This window comes from Leptonychotes weddellii, chromosome 8 (assembly GCF_054177405.1).
Source record: "Leptonychotes weddellii isolate Sample4059 chromosome 8, ASM5417740v2, whole genome shotgun sequence".
NCBI lineage: Eukaryota > Metazoa > Chordata > Mammalia > Carnivora > Phocidae > Leptonychotes > Leptonychotes weddellii.
The window spans coordinates 14,467,372-14,490,369 of NC_138376.1; the positions used below are offsets into that span (position 1 = coordinate 14,467,372).

A 22,998-nucleotide genomic window follows, 5' to 3' on the forward strand; every position below is an offset into this window, starting at 1 on the left:
GTGTCTATCACCCAGTCACCCCATCCCTCCCACCCCACCCCCCACTCCAACAACACTCAGTTTGTTTCCTGCGATTAAGAATTCCTCATATCAGTGAGATCATATGATACATGTCTTTCTCTGTTTGGGTGTCATCAGTTTTTAAAAAACACTACAGCATTTTCTTTTTGAACTGCGATTAATAGTATTTCCTTTACCTTCACTCAGACTCATCATATGACATCTTTTCCCCCCATTTATCACACTTGCAGATATCAGGCATCATGTGTGTGAATAACTACAATGAAATAAAGTTTTAACTGAGTGTAGTGAACTCATTGTTGGAGACACCACCAGGAGTTCGTCATTTTGATGTTTTCCCCATAACACATGTCACGATGGATAAAACCAATAGTTGTTGAATACGTGGTTGGCAAACATTTTCTCTCAGTCTGCAGCTTGCCTTTTCATACTCTCTATGGGGTCTTTCATAGAGTAGAGACTTTGAATTTTAATGAAGTTCAATTTATCAATCTCCTTTTAGGGTTTAGGCTTTTAGTGGCGAGTCTAAAAACTCCATGTCTAGCCTGAGATCCTAAATATTTTCTCCTTTTTTTTTCCAAAAAGATAATACATTTCAAGTTATTTTTAATATAAGGAATGAGGTTCAGGTCGATTTTTATTTTATTTTATTATTATTATTATTTTTGGCCAAAAGATGTTTAATTTCTCCAACACCATTTGTTGAAAAAGGTATCTTTCCTTTGTTGACTTGCTTTTGCAACTTTCTGAAAAATCAGCCATTGAGCAGATTTCTTGAATTTTTTTTTTCTGCCTCCTCTGTTCTAGTCCATTGATTGTGTGTCTGTCCCAATACCACACAGTATTGATTACTGTAGGTATCTAGTAAGGCTGTGTAATTCTTTTCACACACTGTTGGATTCAATTTGCTAATATTTGTTGAGGATTTTTTTAGGGTGTGGAGGGGCAGAAGGAGAGGGAGAGAATCTTAAGCAGGCTCCATGCCCAGAAAGAAACCCAAAGTGGGGCTTGATCTTACAACCCTGAGATCATGACCTCAGCTGGAACCAAGAGTCAGACTGAGCCACCCAGCCTCCCCTTGTTGAGGATTTGTTAAGTTTCTGAGAGATATTGGTCTGTACTTTTGTTGTTGATGTACTTTGCCTGGTTTGATGGTGTCAGGGTTATAAAGGTCTCATTAAATGATTAGGCAGTGTTCCCTCTATTTTCTAGAAGAGATTAGGTAAAATTTGTGTTAGTTCTTCTGTATATTTTGGTAGGATTGTCTAGGGAAACCATCTGGGCCTGGGGTTTCAAAATTGTGAGTTCAGTTTATTTAACGGCTGTGGGACTATTCAGATGATCTATTTCATCTTGGATGAGTTTTGGCTATTCTTAGTATTTGAGGAATTGGTCCATTTCTTCTAAATTGAATATGTGAGCATAAAGTTATTTAAGGTATTCCTTTATTTTCCTTTTTAATGGCTGCAGTATCTGTAATAATATTCCACTTAATTCCTGGTATTGGTGAGTTGTATCTTCTCTCTTTTTGTCTTTGTCAGTCTTGCTAGAGGTTTATTAATTTAATTGATTTTTTGGAAATTCAATCTAATTTCATTGACTTCTTTTCTAATCACTATTATTTTCTTCCATCTACTTGATTTGGTTTTATTTTGCTCTTTTTATAGTTTCTTGAGATAAGATCTTAGATTATTGATTTTTCCTTTTTCTGACGTAAGCATTTAGTGCTATAGATTTCCCTCTCAGCATTACTTTAGCTGAATCTCACAAATGTTGATTTTCATTTTTATTCAGTTCTATTTTTTATTGCCTCTGAGATTTCTTCTTTGATCCAGGGATAATTTAGAAGTGTGTTTAATTTCCAAGGGCTTAAAGGTTTCCCCTTGTCTTTGTGTTATTGATTGCTGGTCAGATTTCATTATGATCAGAGAACATATTCTATTCAATTATTTTCAGTTTGATGAAGTTTCTTTTATGGCCCAGGATATATCTGTGAATGATCCACAGGCACTTGAAAAAAAAAATCTATATTGAGCTGTTGTTGGGTAGAGTGTGTTTGTGTTTAAATTGATATTTTTTGTTGATTGTGTTGTTCAGATTTTCTATATCCTTGCTGATTTTATGACTGGTAGTGCTATCATTTGATGAGAGGGAAGTGTTGAAGTCCTACACTATAACTGGGAATTTTTTTATTTCTTTTTTCAGCCCTGTCAGTTTTTGCTTCATGTATTTTGAATCTCTGCTGTTTGGTGCATATGTATTTAAGACTGTTATGTTTTACAATTAGATTGATAATTTAATTATTATATAATGTTCCTCTCTGTCTATAATTGTCTTTGCTGTGAGCTCTATTTTATCTGATATTTTATCTGATGTTAATTATCTATTATATTTGATATTAATATGGCCAATCTTGCTTTTTAAAAATTACTGTCTGCATGATACATCTTTTTTTCATTTTTCTTTTTACTTTTAATCTATGTCATTGAATTTGAAGTACACTTTTTAAATAAATAGCATATAATTGGTCGTGTTTTTAAATTCAGTCTGTGGATATGTGTCTTTTACTGAGATAGTTAGACCATTTACATTTAAGTTAATTATTGATAGGGCTTAAGTCTGCCACTTTAAAATTTGTTTTCTCATTATTTCTTGTTTTTTTTTATTTCTCTGCTCCTCTTTACTTCCTTCCTGTGTATTGCTTGAACACTTTTTGAGATTCCATCTTGATTTATTTTTGGTTTTTGAACATATATCTTTGTGTAGTTTTCATAGTAGTTGTTCTGCTTCTCATGATGCAAATATGTGACTTAGTTTCCTGGTGTCAATATTTCACCTGCTTGAGTCAAGTGCAGACCCCTTACTTCCATTTAAGTACCTTTACTTTCCCCACTTTTAAATATAATTGTCTTGAGTAACACAGTGTTATAATTATTGTTTCAGTTGTCAAATATGTTTTATAACACCCATAAAGGAAACTAGAGTACACACTCACATTTGATGATCTCTCCCTTTTTCTCTTCTCTTTCCAGATGCTTCAAGAGTCCTTCTTTTGTCATTTCCTTTCCACTGAAGAGCTTCCTTTAGCCATTCTTTAAGGATAGGTCTTCTAGTGACTAATTATTTTAGTTTTCCTTCACCTGAGAACATATTCTGCTTTCATTCCTGAAGAGTAGTCACTGGATATAAGATTTGTGGTTGGCAATATTTGTCTTTCAGCACTTGAAAATGTGCTATTTTGGTCTGCACTATTCAGCTTGTGCATCTGGGGCTCCCACCGGACCCTCCTGGTTACCCTTGAGAGGAGCTTCTCCAGGCCTGGCCACCTGGTGCTCTGGGTGGGGAAGGGAATTTCCTGATTCAGGATGTTAAGAGGCTTCCTAGTCCAGTCACTAGTAGCAGCAGGATCCACCTGCTAGTGCCACTCAGCTACCTGTTTTGTCTTGGTCAGGGAGGGCTGTCTCAAGCAGCAGGGAAGAAGATTGCATCCCCTGGATGTTCATTCCAGTCTGGTTTCCAGGTTATCCTCTTCTCCAGTGCTATTGGAATCACTTGGTGGTGTTGGTGGGACTTCTTTTTGAAAAGTAGGTGAATGAGCCTACGTAGAGGACTATCTGCTGATAGGATGGGCTTGAAGATGCTGGGTCTGGGTCTTCTGTTGGGTGGTTGGAGGGTGGGATTAAGTTGCTTTACCTTACATTGTTGCTCCAGTCCTGGGCTCTATAATCACTTCTCCTTCCTCATTATACCTTTCAGAGTTCTCCCTTGGCTGCCTTTTACATTATTTCTGGACTTTATAGTTATACTTAGAAGGAAGGAGAAGGGAGAAATGAGTCTAAGCCATCTGATCTTAACGAGAAGCCCCTAGTTGTTGTATAGGGTCCCACAGCATTTTAAACGTTTCTTAACATTTCATTTAGAGTTTGAAAAATATGGAAATAGATAAATGTTTTTAAGTGTGGTAAAATACAGACAACATGAAATTTACCATTTTAACCACTTAGAAAGTGTATACTTCAGTGACATTCAGTACATTCACATTGTTCTGCAACCACCACCACCATCCATCTCCAGAACTTTTGTCATCTTCCAAACTGAAACTCTATACCCATTAAACACTAACTCCCCATTTCCTCCCTCTCCCAGCCCTGGGCAACCACCATACTGCTTCTTGTCCCTGTGAATTTGACTATTGTATGTCCCTCATATAATTAGAATTGTACAATATCTGTTCTTCTGTAAATGGTTAAAATCACTTAGCATGATGTCTTCATGGAAAGGGGTAAAATTTGAGTTGGCAAAATTTATTATTCATCGAAGTGTTTTAAAACATTGGCGAGAAGAATTTTAAATTAGTGCTAACTTGGGACTTTGAAACCCATAAAGCCTGATATGTAGTATGAACTCAACAATCTAGCTATCACTATTATTTTCTTCAGTATTTTGTTATTCCTTTCCTCCCTAGCATGAACAACTAAAAGTCATAGGGGGTTGAGTCACAGTTCTGTTTTTGTTCCTTTTTGTGACAACTAGCCATAATCTTTATCTATTACCAAAAATGCACCAAAAAAGAAATCAATAGAGATAATCCAGATCACTGAAAATTCATTGGGTGGAGGGGGGTGGGAATAGAGCCTCAATATGGGAGTCAGAAAGGCTTAACTTCAGACCTAGATTCTTATAATTTAATGTCTTTTGTCAGGTTCCTTAAATGCTGACTCTTGTTTCTTCGCCTATAAAAGGGAGGTAACAGGCCCTATCTGAGGGTTAGTGATAATTTATGTAAAGATTTATATATGTGTGTGTGTGTGTGTGTGTGTGTGTGTGTATGTATGGGCATCTGGGTGGCTCAGTAGGGTTAAGCATCTGACTCTTGATTTCGGCTCAGGTCATGATCTCAGCCCAGCACACTGGGCTCTGTGCTGGACATAGAGCTTGCTTAAGATTCTCTCTCTCTCCTTCTCCCTCTGCCCTTTCCACCCTGTGTGCAATTGTGCTTTCTTTCTCTCTCTCTCAAAAAAAAGAGTTATACATATAATAGATGCTCACTAAATCACTCCTGTGTTAATGAATTCATTTCCATAATATTAGATTCATCCTTGGGTATGTTTATATCCTGCTTAATTATGGTATTGGGCAATGGCTCTCTCTGTCCTTACCTGTAATTTTCTTTTAACACTAGGGAGTGACTACTGGGCAAAATAATTTATTATTCTAAATAGCTTTGGATGTTCTAAGTTCAGTGAAAGCGTTAATTGATGATAACCAAGGAAAGCTTATGAGAAACATATTAAAATTTCTGAATTCTTTCATCGTGCTTAAGATGAAGTGTTTGATATTTTTAAGAATAAGGAAAATAGATGCTTTCATGAAAAATACTTTCATAAAAGGGTAAAGTCTTCTTAAGGATGGCAGAAATGGGTGATGTTTAAAAATTATTCCTAGAATAACCAAATATATTCCTACTCTTACATTACAATAATATTTTATTAGGCAAGGCATGCATGTGTGAATTTATTTTTATCCTGCAAATGCAAAAATACTCAGAGATTTCTGTTGGATTGATATCATGGCAGAAGTATTTGTAGTTCTATGCCAGCAATAAGGTTAATCAAATAGCTTGAATTAAATAAGTAACATATGCAAATCTGTTTTTATAAACTGAAAAATACTGTATAAAGCATAATGTATTATTACCAATCAACTAACTGCTAAGATTCATGAGTAGTACCCAAGTGTCACATGGGTTGAAGTTCCATGTGGACAGATTGTGGTTTAATGATTTGAACAGAAGTGAAAGTAGGGACGGTTTTGTTGCTTTTCTGCTGCCAATAATATTAAAACATCCCCAAATATGAAACCATTAAGCTTCTTAACACTTCTAAGAAACCAATTCATCAAATATGCCCTTTACTTGTTACCAAGCACTTTGGACTTCGGAGGGAATAATCCTGGCCAAACCTAAGCTCCAATTTTATGATACTTGCCCTTTGTCAACAGTTAAATTTAAAGATCAATTGGTTCATTTGTTCTTCCTGTGAAGAAAAGATGAGAGAATTTCTTGTTTCTTGACATTATGACAAACTTTTAGCTATTTATGTTTGCAGCATCCAAGAAGTTAGTGTTTATAGGTTGAAACCATGCTGCTAGCTAAGAATGTTGTCAACTTATTACCTGAATTTATGTAATTTCTTGTTTGTTCACTGTATCCTCAAATAGATATTGGACTATCTCTTTAAAAGTGGTTAAAACATTTTTTTTTTCCTAACTAGAAACTAGATATTAAAAAATCATATTCCAAAAATTTGAGGTATCTATTTCTGATGTAGATGAGCAATGCTAAGGTTTTGGTCTGTAGCTGCAGCCAGGGTCACTGCAATATGTCACGGAGAATTCATACTTTGGTGCTTATTTTGGCCTTTAAACTGTTCATTTGTACTGTGAACTAGATTATGTACTTTTAACTGTCAGTTAGCTGAATGCATTTCAAGTCAATTTACTAAAATAGTCACTGTTAAGCGGTATATTTGGACAGAGTTGACACCTTTGACATGTTCTAAAATGGCAAAAATAACTGTATTTAAGGGTATGATTTATGAATGTCGTGTGCCTACAGAACTTCCATATGATTATGGTTTTCACGTAAGCTGCTGGGACTCTCTCCACAAACTGCTGAAAGAGCAACTGATTAATACCGTGAGATCAGATATTTAACACAGACAGACACACGTACAGAAACACATAAAAATACAGTATCAGTCCAAAACCTATGATCTTGTTACTTCTTAGAATCGCCTTTGTCTAACGAGAGAATGGTTGAGGCCGCAGCAGAGGCAGAAAGGGTAAGATTGATAGTATAGAACTGCCTTTATGAAACACATATGCTTTGGTATCAATAAGGAAAGCAACTTGCAATGATTAAAAAGTATTTCAAATCCTTAGTTGTCTTCTAGATTGCTGGCCTCTATTAAAAACTTCTTAAAATAATAGATAGCTTTAATTCTTCAAGCAAAAGAAAAATTATATCATCTTAAAGATTTTCTATATTTATTACATAGATGTGACTTGAATAAGGGGGAAAAAAGAACAAAATCTCTTGTATTGCAAGTTTTAAATGTACCAGGCTAAGGTTTACTTAATTAGAACCTCGAGGCAATAAAGGAGCCCTTTTTAAAATTCTGTGATTCTTAATATGCTAAATAATGCAAAGCTTCGACTCTTCAAGCATGAGACACACATCTGGCAGCTTAACATTTAAATTACAGGGGAAAAAAATTCCTCACTTCAGTAGTAATTTTCTCAAAGAAAAGAATAGAAAATGTACTACAACTAAATTTAATTTCTTTTTAGATTTCCATCCTGTCTAATTGCAGACATTTTTCTAGGTTCTTTGTATTTATATTTTTTTACACATATTTTCTGTACATTTTATTAATGTTTAACTTGGAATGCTTCTTACTGTTAGAGCTCTTGAAAAATTGTGGTGTATTTTTCTTAGTAAACTGTTTTGAGAAATCTATCTGACCTCAAGTAATAAAGACGATGGTCTAGAAAATAAAGGGAAAATGGAATTTCAGAGACACACAAAAATATTACTGATGAAAAAGCAACATTTTTCAGTTAGTTCCACTTTCAAGACTTAATTTTTTTTTAGTATTAATGTTTTCTCTGTTTTGTTATTTTCTGGCTCTTTTCATGCAAAAGTTATTACAAACAGCATTCTTTCTTTGTATTTCTCCAAAGGATAGTGTCAGATCCTTGATTAATTTTACAAAGGTCATTTGAAAAAACCATTAAAAATATGCCAAGTAAAAAAGATTAGCACAACATAGGGAGAACACACTTTTATAAACATATGCATTTATATATAGATAGGGTACTGTAACATACAGTTTTGACAAGTGTTTTCCTTGTGCACCTCATACATTATTAAAAATATGACTGTTCCATTTATTTTTTTCTAGGTGAACCCAGCTGACACCTTCCAAAGGCATCAGCAGGTTTCTCTTATTTGTAGACATTTTGTCCTTTTCTCAATATGAGAGGATCTGATGATTAATTGAGTAGTAGTTCCATAAAATAAAGTGAACTTTTGAAATAATTAACCTGTATTTGTATTACTAACACATAAACATGGGTGCTAGTTAGCCCATGACAAATGAATGTATCCATTTATACTTTTTAATTAAAAACTTAAACAATATTGCAATATCCAATTTTAGCTATGACAGAGTACCTGGTATTAGACTAGCTCTTCTGCTATAATCAAAACTATTATACTGGAGAGAATGAATGAAGCAATGTTTTGAGCATTGGTCATCAGGAAGCACCAGATTTCCTGATCCTTGAGAGAAGGGCGCCTGGGTGGCTCAGATGGTTAAGCGTCTGCCTTCGGCTCAGGTCATGATCCTGGAGTCCTGGGATCGAGTCTTGCATCGGGCTCCCTGCGCTGCGGGAAGTCTGCTTCTCCCTCTGCCTCTCTCTCTCTCTCCAATTAATAAATAAATAAAATCTTTAAAAAAGAAAAAAAAAGATCCTTGAGAGAAGAGAAGTTTTGAGGCAAACCCTGGCTCTCTACCTGGGCACAATATTCTGACTGTAGAGCAGTGAAGTGGAATCCTAGCAGAGAGTCTCACTGAGCTAAGGAGACAGAGTTTGGCATTCAGGGCAGCTGAAACAGCTGGGGTCTGCAGAGTAGAACACAGAGCAGAGATATGTAGAAGGAAACCCAGAAGTCTGTACTACCAGGTGAGCCTGAAAATAGAACAGAGATACTAGAACCGGAATGGAGATGAAGTTCAAACCAGGAAAGGCATATTAATACCTCATTATTAATTTGACAGCAAATTAAGATGACCAAAGTCTATATATTAGGAATAAAGAACATTTACAATTGCACCAAAAAAGAGTAAAATACTTAGGAATAAACTTAACCAAAGAGGAGAAAGACCTACACTCTGAAAACTATAAAACACTGATGAAAGAAACTGAAGATGACACAAACAAATGAAAAGATATTCCCTGCTCATGGTTTGGAAGAATTAATATTGCTGAAATGTCCATATTACCCAAAGCCATCTACAGATTCAATGCAGTAGCTATCAAAATACCAACAACATTTTGTGCAAATCTAAAACTAACAATACTAAAATTTGCATGGAACCACAGAAGACCCTGTATGGCTGAAGCAGTCCTAAGAACAAGGCTGTAGGTATCATAATCCAGCAAGATATACTACAAACCTGTAGTAATCAAAACAGTATGGTATTGGCGCAAAGATAGACATGTAGGTTAATGGAACAGGATAGAATCCCCCCAAATAAACCCACATTTATAATTAATTATGACAAAGGAGGGAAGAATATACAATGGTGAAAGGATTCTTCTCAATGAACGGTGCTGGGAAAACTGGACAGCTACATGTAAAAGAATGAAACTGGACTACTTTCTAACACCATACACAAAAATAAACTCAAAATGGATTAAAGACCTAATGGTGAGATCTGAAACCATACAAATCTTAGAAGAGAACACACGCAGTAATTTCTCTGACATCAGCCATAGCAACAGTTTTCTAAATACATCTCCTAAGGCAAAGGAAACAAAGGTAAAAATAAACTATTGGGACTACATCAAAATAACAAGCTTTTGCCCTGCAAAGGAAACCATCAACAAAATAAAAAGCTAAGCTACTGAATGGGAGAAGATATTTGCAAATGATATATCCCATAGGGGTTAATATCCAAAATATATAAAGAACTCCTAACTCAACACCAAAAACACAAACAATCTGATTAAAAAATGAGCAGAGGACCTGAATAGACATTTTTTCCAGAGAAGATAAACAGGGTGGCGAAGAGACACATGAAGAGATGCTCAACATCACTAACCATCAGGGAAATGCAAATAAAAAACCACAGTGAGATATAACCTTACACCAGTTAGAATGGCTGAAATCAAGAAAACAAGAAATAAATGTTGGCAAGGATGTGGAATAAAAGACCCTTGTACACTGTTGGTCAGAATGTAAATTGGTACAGCTATTGTGGAAAACAGTATGGAGGTTCCTCAAAAAATTGAAAATGTACATAAGAATAAAAAAAAAATTGAAAATGTAATACCATATGATCCAACAATTCCATTACTAGGTATTTACATAAAGAAAATAAAAATACTAGTTCTAAAAGATATATGAACCCCCATGTTTATTGTAGCATTATTTACAATAGTCAAGATATGGAAGCAATCCAAGTGTCCATTGATAGACGAATGGATAAAGAAGATATATATATATATATATATATATATCACAGCCATAAAAAAGGATGAGATCTTGCCATTTGTGATAACACGGATAGACATAGAGGGTATTATGTTAGGTGAAATAGGCCAGACTGAGAAAGACAAATACCATATGATTCCATACATTTGTGGAATCTAAAAAACAAAACAAATGAATAAGCAAACAGAAAGCAGAATCCGGTCTGTAAATACAGAGAATAAACTAATGGCTGCTAGAGGAAAGGGGGCAGGGGGATGGGCAAAAATGGGTGAAAGGGAGTGGGAGATACAGGCTTCCAGTTAAGGAACGAATAAATTGTAGGAATAAAAGGCACAGCATTGAGAATCTAGTCAATGATATTGTAATAGCCTTGCATGGTGACAGATGGTAGCTACACTTGCGGTGAGCATAACACAATGCATAGAGAAGTTGAATCACTATGTTGTACCCCTGAAAGTAATGCAGCATTGTGTGTCAACCCTATGCAAATTTTTAAAAATCCTATATATATTAAAAAAATACTCTAAGAGGCATACTCAGAATCTTCCTGAAGAAAGCCTAAAACCATGCTTCAGAAAGATCAGCAGAGGAGTTAGGGTTTTGAGATTGAATTCTGATAAATTAGAGTGGCTTGGAAACCCTTTGTTTTTCACAGATAGGTTGTAACTAAATGTAAATTCAAGCCTACACAAGTTTAATGGGATTTGCCAGTAATTGAACCGTTAGCTAAAAATAAACAAAACAAACAAAACCAAGACAAAACAAAACCCCACAATACATTTCCAAGGTTGATAACAGAATCCAAACTCTTCTCTAGTGTACATTATATAATCTACAATTACTAGACATGCAAAGAAACAAGAAAATATAAATCTTAGGCAAGGAAAATAGTGAATAAGAATAACCTCAAGATGATTCAGATATTAAATTTAACAAGAAAAGCCATGAAAACATTCATTATAAATATGTTCATAAATTTCAAGAAATTACTTTCTAATAAGTGAGGGAAAATATGATCTTAATGAATGGTTAGATCATCCCAGCAGAGACAGGGAAATTATAATCAATATAACCAAATGGAATTTATGGAACTAAAAATCCAAGAATTAAAATAAATTAACCAAGATGAAGTACAGAAAAGAAAAAGCTGACAGAGAAATGAAGAGACTCAAGAGACCATGGAGAAATATCACATGCTTTTAATATAGGTAAGGGGAATCTTAGAAGGAAAATGGAAGAGATATGTATTAAAAGAGTAATGACTGGAAATTTCCCAAATTTGATCGAATATATTGACTTACAGGTTGAATACCCTCAGTGATCCTCCAAAAAAAAATAAATAAAAGGGAAACTTGTATTAAGAATATCATAGTTGGGGTGCCTGAGTGGTTTAGTTGGTAGAGCCTGAGACTCTTGATCTTGGGGATGTAGGTTTGAGCCCCACGTTGGGTGTAGAGATTACTTAAAAAATAAAATCTTAAAAAAAATAATATCATAGTCAAACTGAAGAACACCAAAGTTAAAGTGAAAATTCTGAAAAAAGAAGAAAAAAAAGAAAAACATTATATGCAATGGAACAATGATATGAAAAATGGCCAACATTGTCATTAGAAACAATGGAGACTGGAAATCAATGTAATGACATACTTAAAGTGCTGAGGAAAGAAAAGTCAATCAAGAATTCTGTATCTAGCAAATATACACTTCAAAAATTGAGGTTGATATGAAGACATTTTCAGATGAAGGAAAGCTGAAAAAATATTTCTCTAGCAGACCAGCACTATAAACAAACAAAGCTAGAGAATGTTCTTTAGGTTGGAGGAAAATGTTATAAGATGATTTGCACAAGAGAATGGAGAAATCCCAGAAATGGCAAATATAGAGGTAAATACTAAAAACTCATTTGTCTAATAATTTTTTTTAAAGATTTTATTTATTTATTTGACAGAGAGAGACACAGCGAGAGAGGGAACACAAGCAGGGGGAGTGGGAGAGGGAGAAGCAGGCTTCCCGTGGAGCAGGGAGCATGACATGGGGCTTGATCCCAGGACCCTGGGATCATGACCTGAGCCGAAGGCAGCAGCTTAACGAACTGAGCCACCCAGGCGCCCCTGTCTAATAATTTTCTTAAAATGTAACTATTTAAATAAAATAAAATGGCATTGTGAGGTAAGGTTGTAAACCATGTACTGATGAAAGACATGATAACAATAGCTCATGGGATGAGGGGGTGGCAGCTGAATCATACTGTTGTGAGTTTATTATATTCATGATGTGAGAGGTGTGAAGTGGACCATGGGAATGTCAGGTGTGAAGTGTGAAATTCTATAATATTGACTATAAATAGACATGGATAATTTTAAAATCCATGCTATTAGTTCTAGATTGAATAGTAAAACAACCTCAAAGTTGCAGAAATAATAGAAAATAATAGAGGAAAGAATAGGAAAAATAGAGAAAATAAGATATAATACTAAAAACATATGTAAGTAACCCAAAAGAAGGCAGGGGAGGCTTAACAGAAGAACAAAGAAGCAAAAGGCACAAAGCAAAAGGTGAATAGCAAGATGGTAGACAAACTCAACCACGTAAATAATGGCATAAAATGTTCAAGACTAAATAGTTAAATTAAAAGCAGGGACTGTCAACCTAAATGAAAAAGCAAGACCCCACTGTATGCTGTCCACAAGAGATGAATGTAAATTTGAAGATGAAAGATCAAAAATATATACCATGGAAATGCTATACCTAAGAAAACTGGTGCAGTCACATTAATATCTCATATTAGAAAGAGTAGACTTTGAGACAAATATGAAAGGGGCAATTTATTAGGGAGATACATTAATCCAAAATATGCTCCTAATGACAGAGATTAAATATTCATGAAATATCCTGAAATCATAAAACTAAAAATATACAGGTGGTGAGCTCTTTGACATTGCTCTTGATGATGACTTTTGGATTTGGTACCAAAAGCAAAGGAAACAAAAGCAAACAAGTGGGATTACATTAAACTCAAAGCTTCTGCACAGCAAAGGAAACCACCAATGAAATGAAATGAAGACAATCTACCAAATGGGAGAAAATATTTGCAAATAATATATTTGATAGGGGATTATATCCATAATATATAAATAACTTATACAACTCAATAACCAAAAAAAAAAAAATCAAACAATCTGATTAAGAAATGGGCAGAGAATCTGAATAGACATTTTCTAAGGTAGATATATGGATGGCCAGCAGGTACATAAAAAGATGCAAAGAGTCTCAATATCACTAATCATCAAGAAAATGCAAAGAGACAAAAAAGAAATCAAGTAGGATATATAAGACCTGAATGACACTATGAACCAGCTTGATCAAATTGATATCTACAAAGCTCTTCACCTAAAAACAGCAACATACACCTTCCTTTCAAGGAAACACAGAACATTTGCAAGATAGATCATATGTTGGGTAATAAATTAAATCTTAGTATATTTTAAAAGAATTAAATAATACAACATATGTTTCTCTGACTTAATGGAGAAAGATTAAATGTTTCCTTTTGTAAATCAGGAACGAGGCAAGGATGTCTCATCTCATCACTTTCTATCCTGGAGGTCCTAGCCAGTGCAACAAAACTTCTAGAAGAAAACATAGGAGAAATCTTTATAATTTTGTCCTTAGACGGGGCATAGAAATTACTTACTTTTTTTTTTTTTAAGTTCCGAAATAGAAATTACTTACTTTAAGAGAAAAACAAATACATTGGATTTCAACAAAATTAAGCTTTTCCTAGTCAAGCTGCCATTAGGAAAAAATAAAAGACAAGTTATAAACTGAGAGAAACCAACTATAGTACCTGTATCTAAAAAATGGTTTGTATCCAGACTATATAGAGAACTTTTACAATTCACTAGTAAGAAGAAAAATAACTCACTTTTTTTTTAAAGATTTTTATTTATTTATTTGAGAGAGAGAGACATAGTGAGAGAGGGAACACAAGCAGGGGAGTGGGAGAGGGAGAAGCAGGCTTCCCGCAGAGCAGGGAGCCCGATGTGGGGCTCGATCCCGGGACTCCGGGATCATGACCTGAGGCAAAGGCAGACGCTTAATGACTGAGCCACCTAGGCACCCCAACAACTCACTTTTTAAAAAATTACAATACTTGGAAGTTTCATAAAAGGATATATGAATGCCCAGTTAGTTCATAAGGAATCTTTTAGTCGTCAGGAAGTGCAAATTAAAACTGTGTGTTACCACTTCATGATTACTAACATGTTAAAATTAAAAAAAAAATAACAACACCAAGTGTTGATTTGACTTGGAGGAAACTTTCCTACATTGCTAGCAGTTTTTTGTTAAATGAAATAAACATTTATCAAAGACGCAGTGATTCCACTCCTATGTATGTACCAGATAAAAATGAAAACATGTCCACAAAGAGACTGCAACATGAGTGTTCATAGCAGTTCACTCACAACAGTCAAAAATTTGAAACATGCAAATATCCATCATTAGATAAAATAATAAATAAATTGCAGTATAGTCACAAAATGGCTTATTACTCAGTAATTAAAAAGTGATAAATATCAAAATACTGTTCTGAGTGGAAAAAAACAGACACAAAAGAGTAAATACTGTGTTATGCCACATGTATGAAATTCTGTAACAGGATTCTAATTTGTAGAGGTAGAAATCAGATTAAGTGGTTGCCAGTGGTTGCCAGAGTTGTGTGTGTGTGTGTGTGTGTGTGTGTGTATGCTGGGGATGGGGGATCAAGTGCAAAAATATGGGAGTATTTCAGGGGGTGATGCTAAATGCTTTATATTTTACTTGTGGTGCATATGTTTGTCAAAACTCATCAAATTAGAATATGTACATTTTATCATGTATAAATTATCACTCAGCACTTTGATTTTAAAAATAATAATATTGGATTCAGATATTCTGGATTTAGCCAGGGAGAATACAGAGTGTGTGGCAGCAAAGTTGCCAATAACATCATCATCTCATTCAAGTGTTAAAAGTCTGCAAGGAGTAGGGTGGTCCTTGCCCATTATTTTTTTCTAAAATTTTTTTTATTTTTATTTTTTAAATTTTTTACTGAAATTCAATTTAGTTAACATATTATTAGTTTCAGGGGTAGAATTTAGTGATTCATCACGTTGCATACAACACCCAGTGCTCGTTACATCAAGTGCCCAGTTACCCCATCCCCCCACCCATTACCCCTCCAGCAATCCTCAGTTTGTTTCCTAGAGTTAAGAATCTCTTATGGTTTGCCTTCCTCTCTGTTTTTATCTGATTTTATTTGCCTTTTACCATAAACATAGCATGCAGAGTTAGAGTGATGAGGTGAGTACCTCTATGAAGGGAGTCTGTGGTGAGCCATCATTCCTGCCTTGGTCTTACTAGTGCTCCTACCTCCAGTCTGAAATCACTGGTTCATATCCTTGTCTGGTCTAGTAATAAAAAAAAAAAAAAATGTTTTCAACATCTCTTAAAGGCTTTACCCTGCTTGCAGGTTCCTTCAGGCTGGCCCTAAATACTGAGAAGGGAAGGCAGAACTTGAGTACATTCTTTTCTGAGTATTATTCTTCTACCCCTTCTCTACATCTTGCAAATCATGGTTTTTGACTCCTTCAGGATCTTATCAGGGGCAGGCCAGGGCTGGATGGGCAGAGGAGAGCTTATTTCTCTGGTGTTGTCAAATGGTAGAAGTTGTTAGATTTTTAAAAGCTGACCTCTTCTTTCATGGGACACTTTTATGCTTTCTTTGGACATACACTTACACTTTCATATCTTCCCCTTTGCCAGGGATCTCTCACTTTGTGCTGGTTTTTTACCACTCCTTTATTAGAATCAGACACTTCGTGGTACCCTTCTAACTTTGTCCTTTTTGTATATGCCTGTACTACAGAGAAAGAAAGAAAGTAAGCATAATTGAATGGAGAACATACATTAAGGAAGGAAGGGCCAAGAGAAATGAACATCATCCCAAGTGAATCAGCAACACAAAGAAAAGGAAAGGAGGAAGTAGAAAAATAAAGTGAATAAACAAGAAATAAAATAAAACATATAATATTTCTAATAATATGATAATTCCCCCAGTAAAAGATACTGTCAAACTGAGTTAGAAAGAAAACCCGCAGCTTACAATAAACATGCTTAAAGAAATGTTGAACACCTATGAATGAACCGATACCAGAAAATTAAAACAAAAATAAAGCTGTCCCAGGAAGCAATGTCCACATCAGGCAAGTTGGCTTTTAAGGTTTAATAAGGTCTAAGCACTAAGAGAAGAACATTTTATAATGAGAAAAGGCATAATTTATGAAAAAGATATAATATGACACAACTTATATGTATCAAATAACACAATAGCTGAATATAAAGCCTAACCTAAACTCGTTAGGTTTTATATATGTGACAGACATATACAAAATACAACAATAGAGGCCATTCTCTCTGATCATAATCTAAGAATATTATAAATTAATAATTCAAAGGTGATCTACTGGTGGCAAGGATTTAGAAAAATAGATTTTTAATAAATTGCTAATGAAAATATACATATAAATTTTATTTACATATTTTTATATATATGCAAATATATAAATATATATAAATATCTATATAAGTTTTTTGGAAAGCAACCCGACAACATCTATTTACATTTAAAATATGTCAACTCATTGACCAGAAATCTCACCCTAGAAACCCATCCACAGGAATAAAAGCAGTAGTATGGATGGGTACAAGTACATGGATTTTATTGTAGCATTTTTTTTGATAAGAATATAGAAATGAAGAAAAATGAATGTCATCAGTGGGAAACGGTCAAGTAAGTCATGCTACATTTGCAGTATAATATGCTATACAGCCATTCAACATAATAAATTAGAGCTATAGTTATTGATTCAAAGGAAATTCCATCAGACATTGTTGAGCGAAAAAGGGTATAGGCAGGTATATGTAATATATAGTCTCCTTTTTGTATAACGGTGAAAAATAGCTCTATCAATGTGTGTGTCCCTATGCTCACATATGTGTGTGCATGTATATATTTGGTTAAATGAGCATGGAGAAAATAGAATGGGTTATGGGGAGCAAGTGGACTAGAGAGGTGTTAGGGGAATGTGGATGGAAGATAAGAAGGGGGATCAAGGGAAAAATTCATTTTAAGTAAAATATAGTTAGGTGTGTATTTTATGACTCAGAGATGACCATGATTTCTTATTATGTGAGAAAAAACTTTGTGAACCAAAGTATAGGCATAATTCTGTTTCAGTTAAAAGTCACTGCTTCTCTGTGTCTGTGTGTTTGTCTATCTATTTGCCCTATATGTGCATTTGGGAGAGTGAAGAAAGTTGGTCAGGTTTATGGTTGAAAAGAGGAACGAATGGCTATAAAATCTTAACAAGGTCAAAGAGAAAATGGTAAATGATTAGCTGTGAGTCACAGTAGGGAAGGAAAACTCATGGAAGAGATTTTTGCGTCTGGGTGGCTTGGCAAAATAGTGAAAAGGAGTAGGAAATAAGGAGAAGGAGTCCTTTAAGAGGAACGAAGTTTGGTTTTATTTGCATGTCTAGCCCTGGGGTGTTAGGAGGACTTCTGGTGTCATGGTTGCTCTCCTGAATGGTGGTCGGGGAAGTATGAAAGAAAATCATGCAAGAACATCATGAATCGCTTATTTACTTATAGTTTGTTTTCTGTACACTTCATTTGACTATCTAGTGTGGACAAGTTTTGTAAGCTTATAAGCAAAAAGAGAAACAATAAAGGAAAAACACTCATACTCATGATTGTATAAGACTGAAAACCACATCTTACACACACACACACACACACACACACCTCTCAAAGAAATTAGAAGGCGAACTGCAAACAGAAAAATATTTTGAACCTGTGTGCCAGGGAAACAGTTAACTTCTTTGATATGGAAAGATAAAAAATGTTAAAGAAAATGTTAAATATTCCAACTGAAAAAAATTGGGGAAATGGCAACTTATGACATAAAAAGCATATGTGCTCAACAAACAAAAGTGTTCACATATTTAGAATTACAGGATTGCAAATTAAAATAACTATGAAATGTTATAATTTTGTCTACCAAGGAGGCCAAACTGAAAAATACAGTGACAGTCAGTTTTGGCAAGAATGTGGGTAAATTGGATACTCTCATAGATTGCTGACTGAAAATTGAATTTTGATAGTTCTTTGTGTGAATCTTAAGTGTTGATTTAATATTCCTGATCTTAGATACTCATTTGTGAAAATAAGCACAGATAAATACTAAGATTTTTTTGTGAAATTGTTCAATATGATGTAAATATCCAACCAAAGGGGGCTGGTTAAGTAAAAACAAATGATATACTATGGTGCAGTGATTAAAAATCAGACTTTGAGGAATATTTAATAATGAGACAATATAAGTGTAAAAAAGGATGAGAACTGCATATACACTATGATCATAATTTGATAAGAATTATATTATGTATATATGTATATAATATATAATTGTTACATAAGGTATATAATTAGATGAAGTGTACATTAATAATTATCTAATATATATGTATTTACTGTATACATTTTCATAAATAAGAAGGTAGGTTTTAGACCAGAGAACATTTTACATAAGAGCGAAGAAAATGTTAAGGACTTTTAGAAGACTATCTCTTTGGTTGGGACTTTATTACCTGGATATGCACAGCATTACTATGTTTTAAGATAAAGCAATATAAATTCCATTATGTCAGAGATTGTTCCTGGTAGGCAGGATTTCTAACATGGTTTCCCAAAGAAGTCCAAGCACTTATCCCCAGAAACTGTACACACCACGAGAGAGCTATTCTGGGTGCACCTAATCTAATCACATGAGCCTTTAAAGGATAGAACTTTCTCAGGCTGGTAAGCAGAAGAGAAGGCAGAAGGAAAAGTTGGAGAGATTCAAAGCATCAGGATGCATCCTGTGGTTGTTGGCTTGAAGGAGACCGCAAGGAAAGCGTGAGAAGGAAATGAATTCTGCCAACAACCAGCAAACCTGGAAGAGGATCACAGGACCCAGATGAGAACTGCAGCCCTGACTGATACATTGACTTGGGCCTGGTAAGACTTGAAGAAGAAGAACCAGCTGGGTCACGTTTGCCCAGACTTCTGACCTGCCAAATACTTAAATGAGTATTAAGTCGCTAAGTCGGTGGAAATGTGTTCCAGCAGCAATAAAAAATGAATATATTGCTCAATGTTTAAAAAGTATGTATAAGTAGAAAATGGGGTATGGTTCTTACATAAGATGTAAAAGAAGGATTAAGTGCATGGGCTTTGAGGTCAAATAGAACGGGGCCTAAATTTCAGATTTTTTACTGGTTAGCTGTCTAATTTGTGCAAGTTCTTTGATCTCTCCGAGTCCCAGTTTCCAAGTCTGTCAAATGAGGTAATGACAGCTCTTTTAACAGTTTGTTTTGTGTGAGTGTGTGTGTGTAGTAAACAATATAATACATACAAAGTTTGCTAAAACACTAAAAATTCATTCTATTATTATCTCATATTTGTTATTCCAGCCACCAGTTATGCACTGAGAATTTAAATTTTAAGTCTTTTAAAAGAATGGCATATTTAAACTGTAATTCCACTTCCTTCCCTTCTCTCTTTCTTATCTTGATTTTGACCATATCGACCTCACTATTGGTGAATTCTGTTTTAGACTCAAGGAAGCGCTTTTAACAGTCTACAGGACTCTCATCTCAATAGATTAAAGTGCCAGGCTTCTCACACAAGGGGTACCTGACCCATTGGACTCTCCCTGAAGAAGGACATTTGTTGGTATCTGCCTTCAGTTTGGCACTGTGGACTGGGAGCAGAGTCAGAAAATACAATGAAACTGTCGCTGCTCAAAATGCATGAGCCACATAGACCTTGACTGGGGAGAAGAGGGTGGCTGGGTCATCTCTAGGGAGAAAAAGTTTTCTAAAGCATGCAGACATGGAGACCATGTCCTAAAACTTTTACACTATGGAAATCTCATTTAAAAAAATGTCCACAAGAGCAATTCCAAAGGGCTAGGGGATGATAATATTTAATCCGTGGAGGACGGACGGGGAGAAGAGGACAAGCAGCAAGACTTTGGCTGCTTATGGTATATGATACATGTATACTTCAAAAAAAAAAAAAAAAGATGTTGGGTCAACCTTATGAGATTGATTAATTGATTAATTTATAATTTAAGAAACAGTACTGGAGTGTTGAGTGGCTTAGTCAGTTAAGAATCTGCCCTTGCCTGAGGTCATGATCCCAGGGTCCTGCTCAGTGGGGAGCTTGCTTCTCCCTCTCCCTCTGCCCTTCCCCTTGCTTGTGCTCTCTAGCTCTCTCTCACAAAACAAAGAAACAAACAAAACAAAAAACAAAACAAAACAAAACAGTATTGAAAGTACACTATTTCAGGCCCCGTGTTAGACAATGCAGAAGAAATAAGATGAGCAAGACATATTGTCTGTAAAGAGAGTTTTTTGTTTTTGCAGAGTTTTTGATCTAGAGCAGTGGTTCTCAACTGCGGATGTCTTGTCCCCCAGGGGACATTTGACAATGCCTGGAGACATTTTTGGTTGTCAAAAATGTGGAGAGGGGTGGAGAGGTGGAAGCTATTGCTGGCATCTAGTGGGTAGAGGCCATAAATGCTGCCAAACATTTTACAAAACACGGCAGCCCCCATAACGAAGAATCATCCAATCCAAAATATCAATAGTGCTGAGACTGATATAAAATAAACCATGTACGATATGGAAAAGATAGCTCAGGTGGAAAATACTGGGCACAGACAGAGAACAAAATCTTCTAGTCTCAAGGTATTGAAACATTGGTATGAGATGCAGAGGAGTTTCTTTGAAAACTCGATCCCAGAAAAATAGCTGATAATGGAGAATCCTACCCAGATGTGGGTAGGAAAGCAGATCAGACACAGCTGCTCTTTGTAAATTGCCTCCATGTGGCGTGGCCATTGGTAGAGTTCTACTTGAAGTTCATGCATTGACTGAATTAAAACTGTGGAGGATAGAACACCTTAAAGTCTCCTTCTTACAATTCTTTATTTTACCCCCATTTGTCAGGTTTTATATAAACTCTTAGATTACAGTAGTATAAGCTTACATATCCTCTGAAGTGAAAATCTGTAATATATTTTTTCCACCTTTTGTTTTTAACTCTAGGAAGCATTTCTAATAAAATTGGTCCCTGCCCTATGGACTGTGATCTCAATCTCTTAAAAGAAGACCATGAATTACACAAGAAGGTAAGATGAAAGCTGTAGACGTTGGCTTTGGAAAGACCATGAAAACAGTAGCCCCTGATTATTAACTATGATTTCTTAAAATATATTTTACAGGTAGAAAGTAATTTGGTCTTCAAAGCAGGTTTTGAAGTGTGGGACATGCTAAAGCAGCTGACGTTTGTGAAATCAGTAATGCCAATAAATTTTTATTACATCCGAATCAGACTTCTTTAAGCTGTTGAAGACTTTAGTTAAATTAATCAGTCTACAAGACTCTTTCCAGCTTGGGCAGGGTGATTAGAAAATGTGCTGATTGCACTGTGTTGTATTTGGCATGATCACGGCTGCCATGAAGTCTGTCCAGAAACTGTCTTGATAAATTTATATAAATTACATATCCTGGCTTTTCAAATGTTGGCTAAGTTAATTTTACCAGCATTGCTGGACCCAGTTTTTAGATATTCAGCCATTTTCAAAATCCACATCTACGTAGAGCAAGTGACTTTGGGTTTTAAGTATTCAGAAAATTTGGCCTAGCTAGAAAGTTGAAGTGAAAGGATTGTCCTCCAATCCCTGCTTTTTCCCATACAAATTACCTGAATCATTAATTTTCCACTTTCCTGACTAAATAAGTATAGGTATATAGAACTTTTTTTTAAGATTTTTTTTTTAATTTATTTGAGAGAGAGAGAGCAATAGCACAAGAAGGGGTGGGGGAGGGCAGAGAGAGAAGCAGACTTCTTGCTGAGCAGGGAGCCTAACATGGGGCTCGATCTCAGGACCCTGGGACCATGACCTAAGCCAAAGGCAGACACTTAACTGACTGAGCCACCCAGGCACCCCTAGAACCAACATTTTGCCTTACACTCAAGACAGACTTTAAAGTCAGTCTTGTTTTCATCTCTACATAGTGGGCCACCATCTAATCAAATAAATGACTAAGTTTTTAATGTCTAGATGACCACTACAGCATTCAAAATTGCTATGTTTCTATCACAGTTCATATTAAAAAAGGAAACTTAGGAGTCAAAAGTTTAGTGAAATTTGTAACGATGACATTTGAACTCAGTATTTACTGAGTGCTTGGATATGACTAGGTTCCAGGAAATGTTCTCAGTCCTCTGCATCAAATAACTCATCTTGTTCTCACAGCCAACTAATGGGACAGATACTACCATTATCATCATTTTCCCTATTTTACAGGAGACACAAATAAGGCATGGGAGATGGAATGAGTAGCCAAGATAACGTTGCTAATAAGTGCATAGCTGGGCTTTGAATCCAGACTGTTTCTGGACTCCACATTTGTATTCATCGTGAAATAATACTTGAAAATAGTTGTGAATTATTTTCTCCTTTTAGCTAGGTATACATCGTGTCCTACTTCTTGGGTCGTATACGTTAATTTAAGGGCTAGGATAAGGAAACAAAGAACAAC

At 35.2% G+C, this 22,998-nt stretch overlaps 1 protein-coding gene across 1 annotated transcript in view; it reads left to right on the forward strand.

Moving 5' to 3' along the window:
* LOC102743246 (uncharacterized) overlaps positions 1-22,998 on the forward strand; it is a gene marked incomplete at its 5' end in the record, with an annotated part of 218,059 nt that overhangs the window by 112,533 nt on the left and 82,528 nt on the right. Inside the window, 1 exon segment of the mRNA XM_081827532.1 lies at positions 21,499-21,581. Within this exon segment, the coding sequence (XP_081683658.1) occupies positions 21,499-21,581 (83 nt within the window).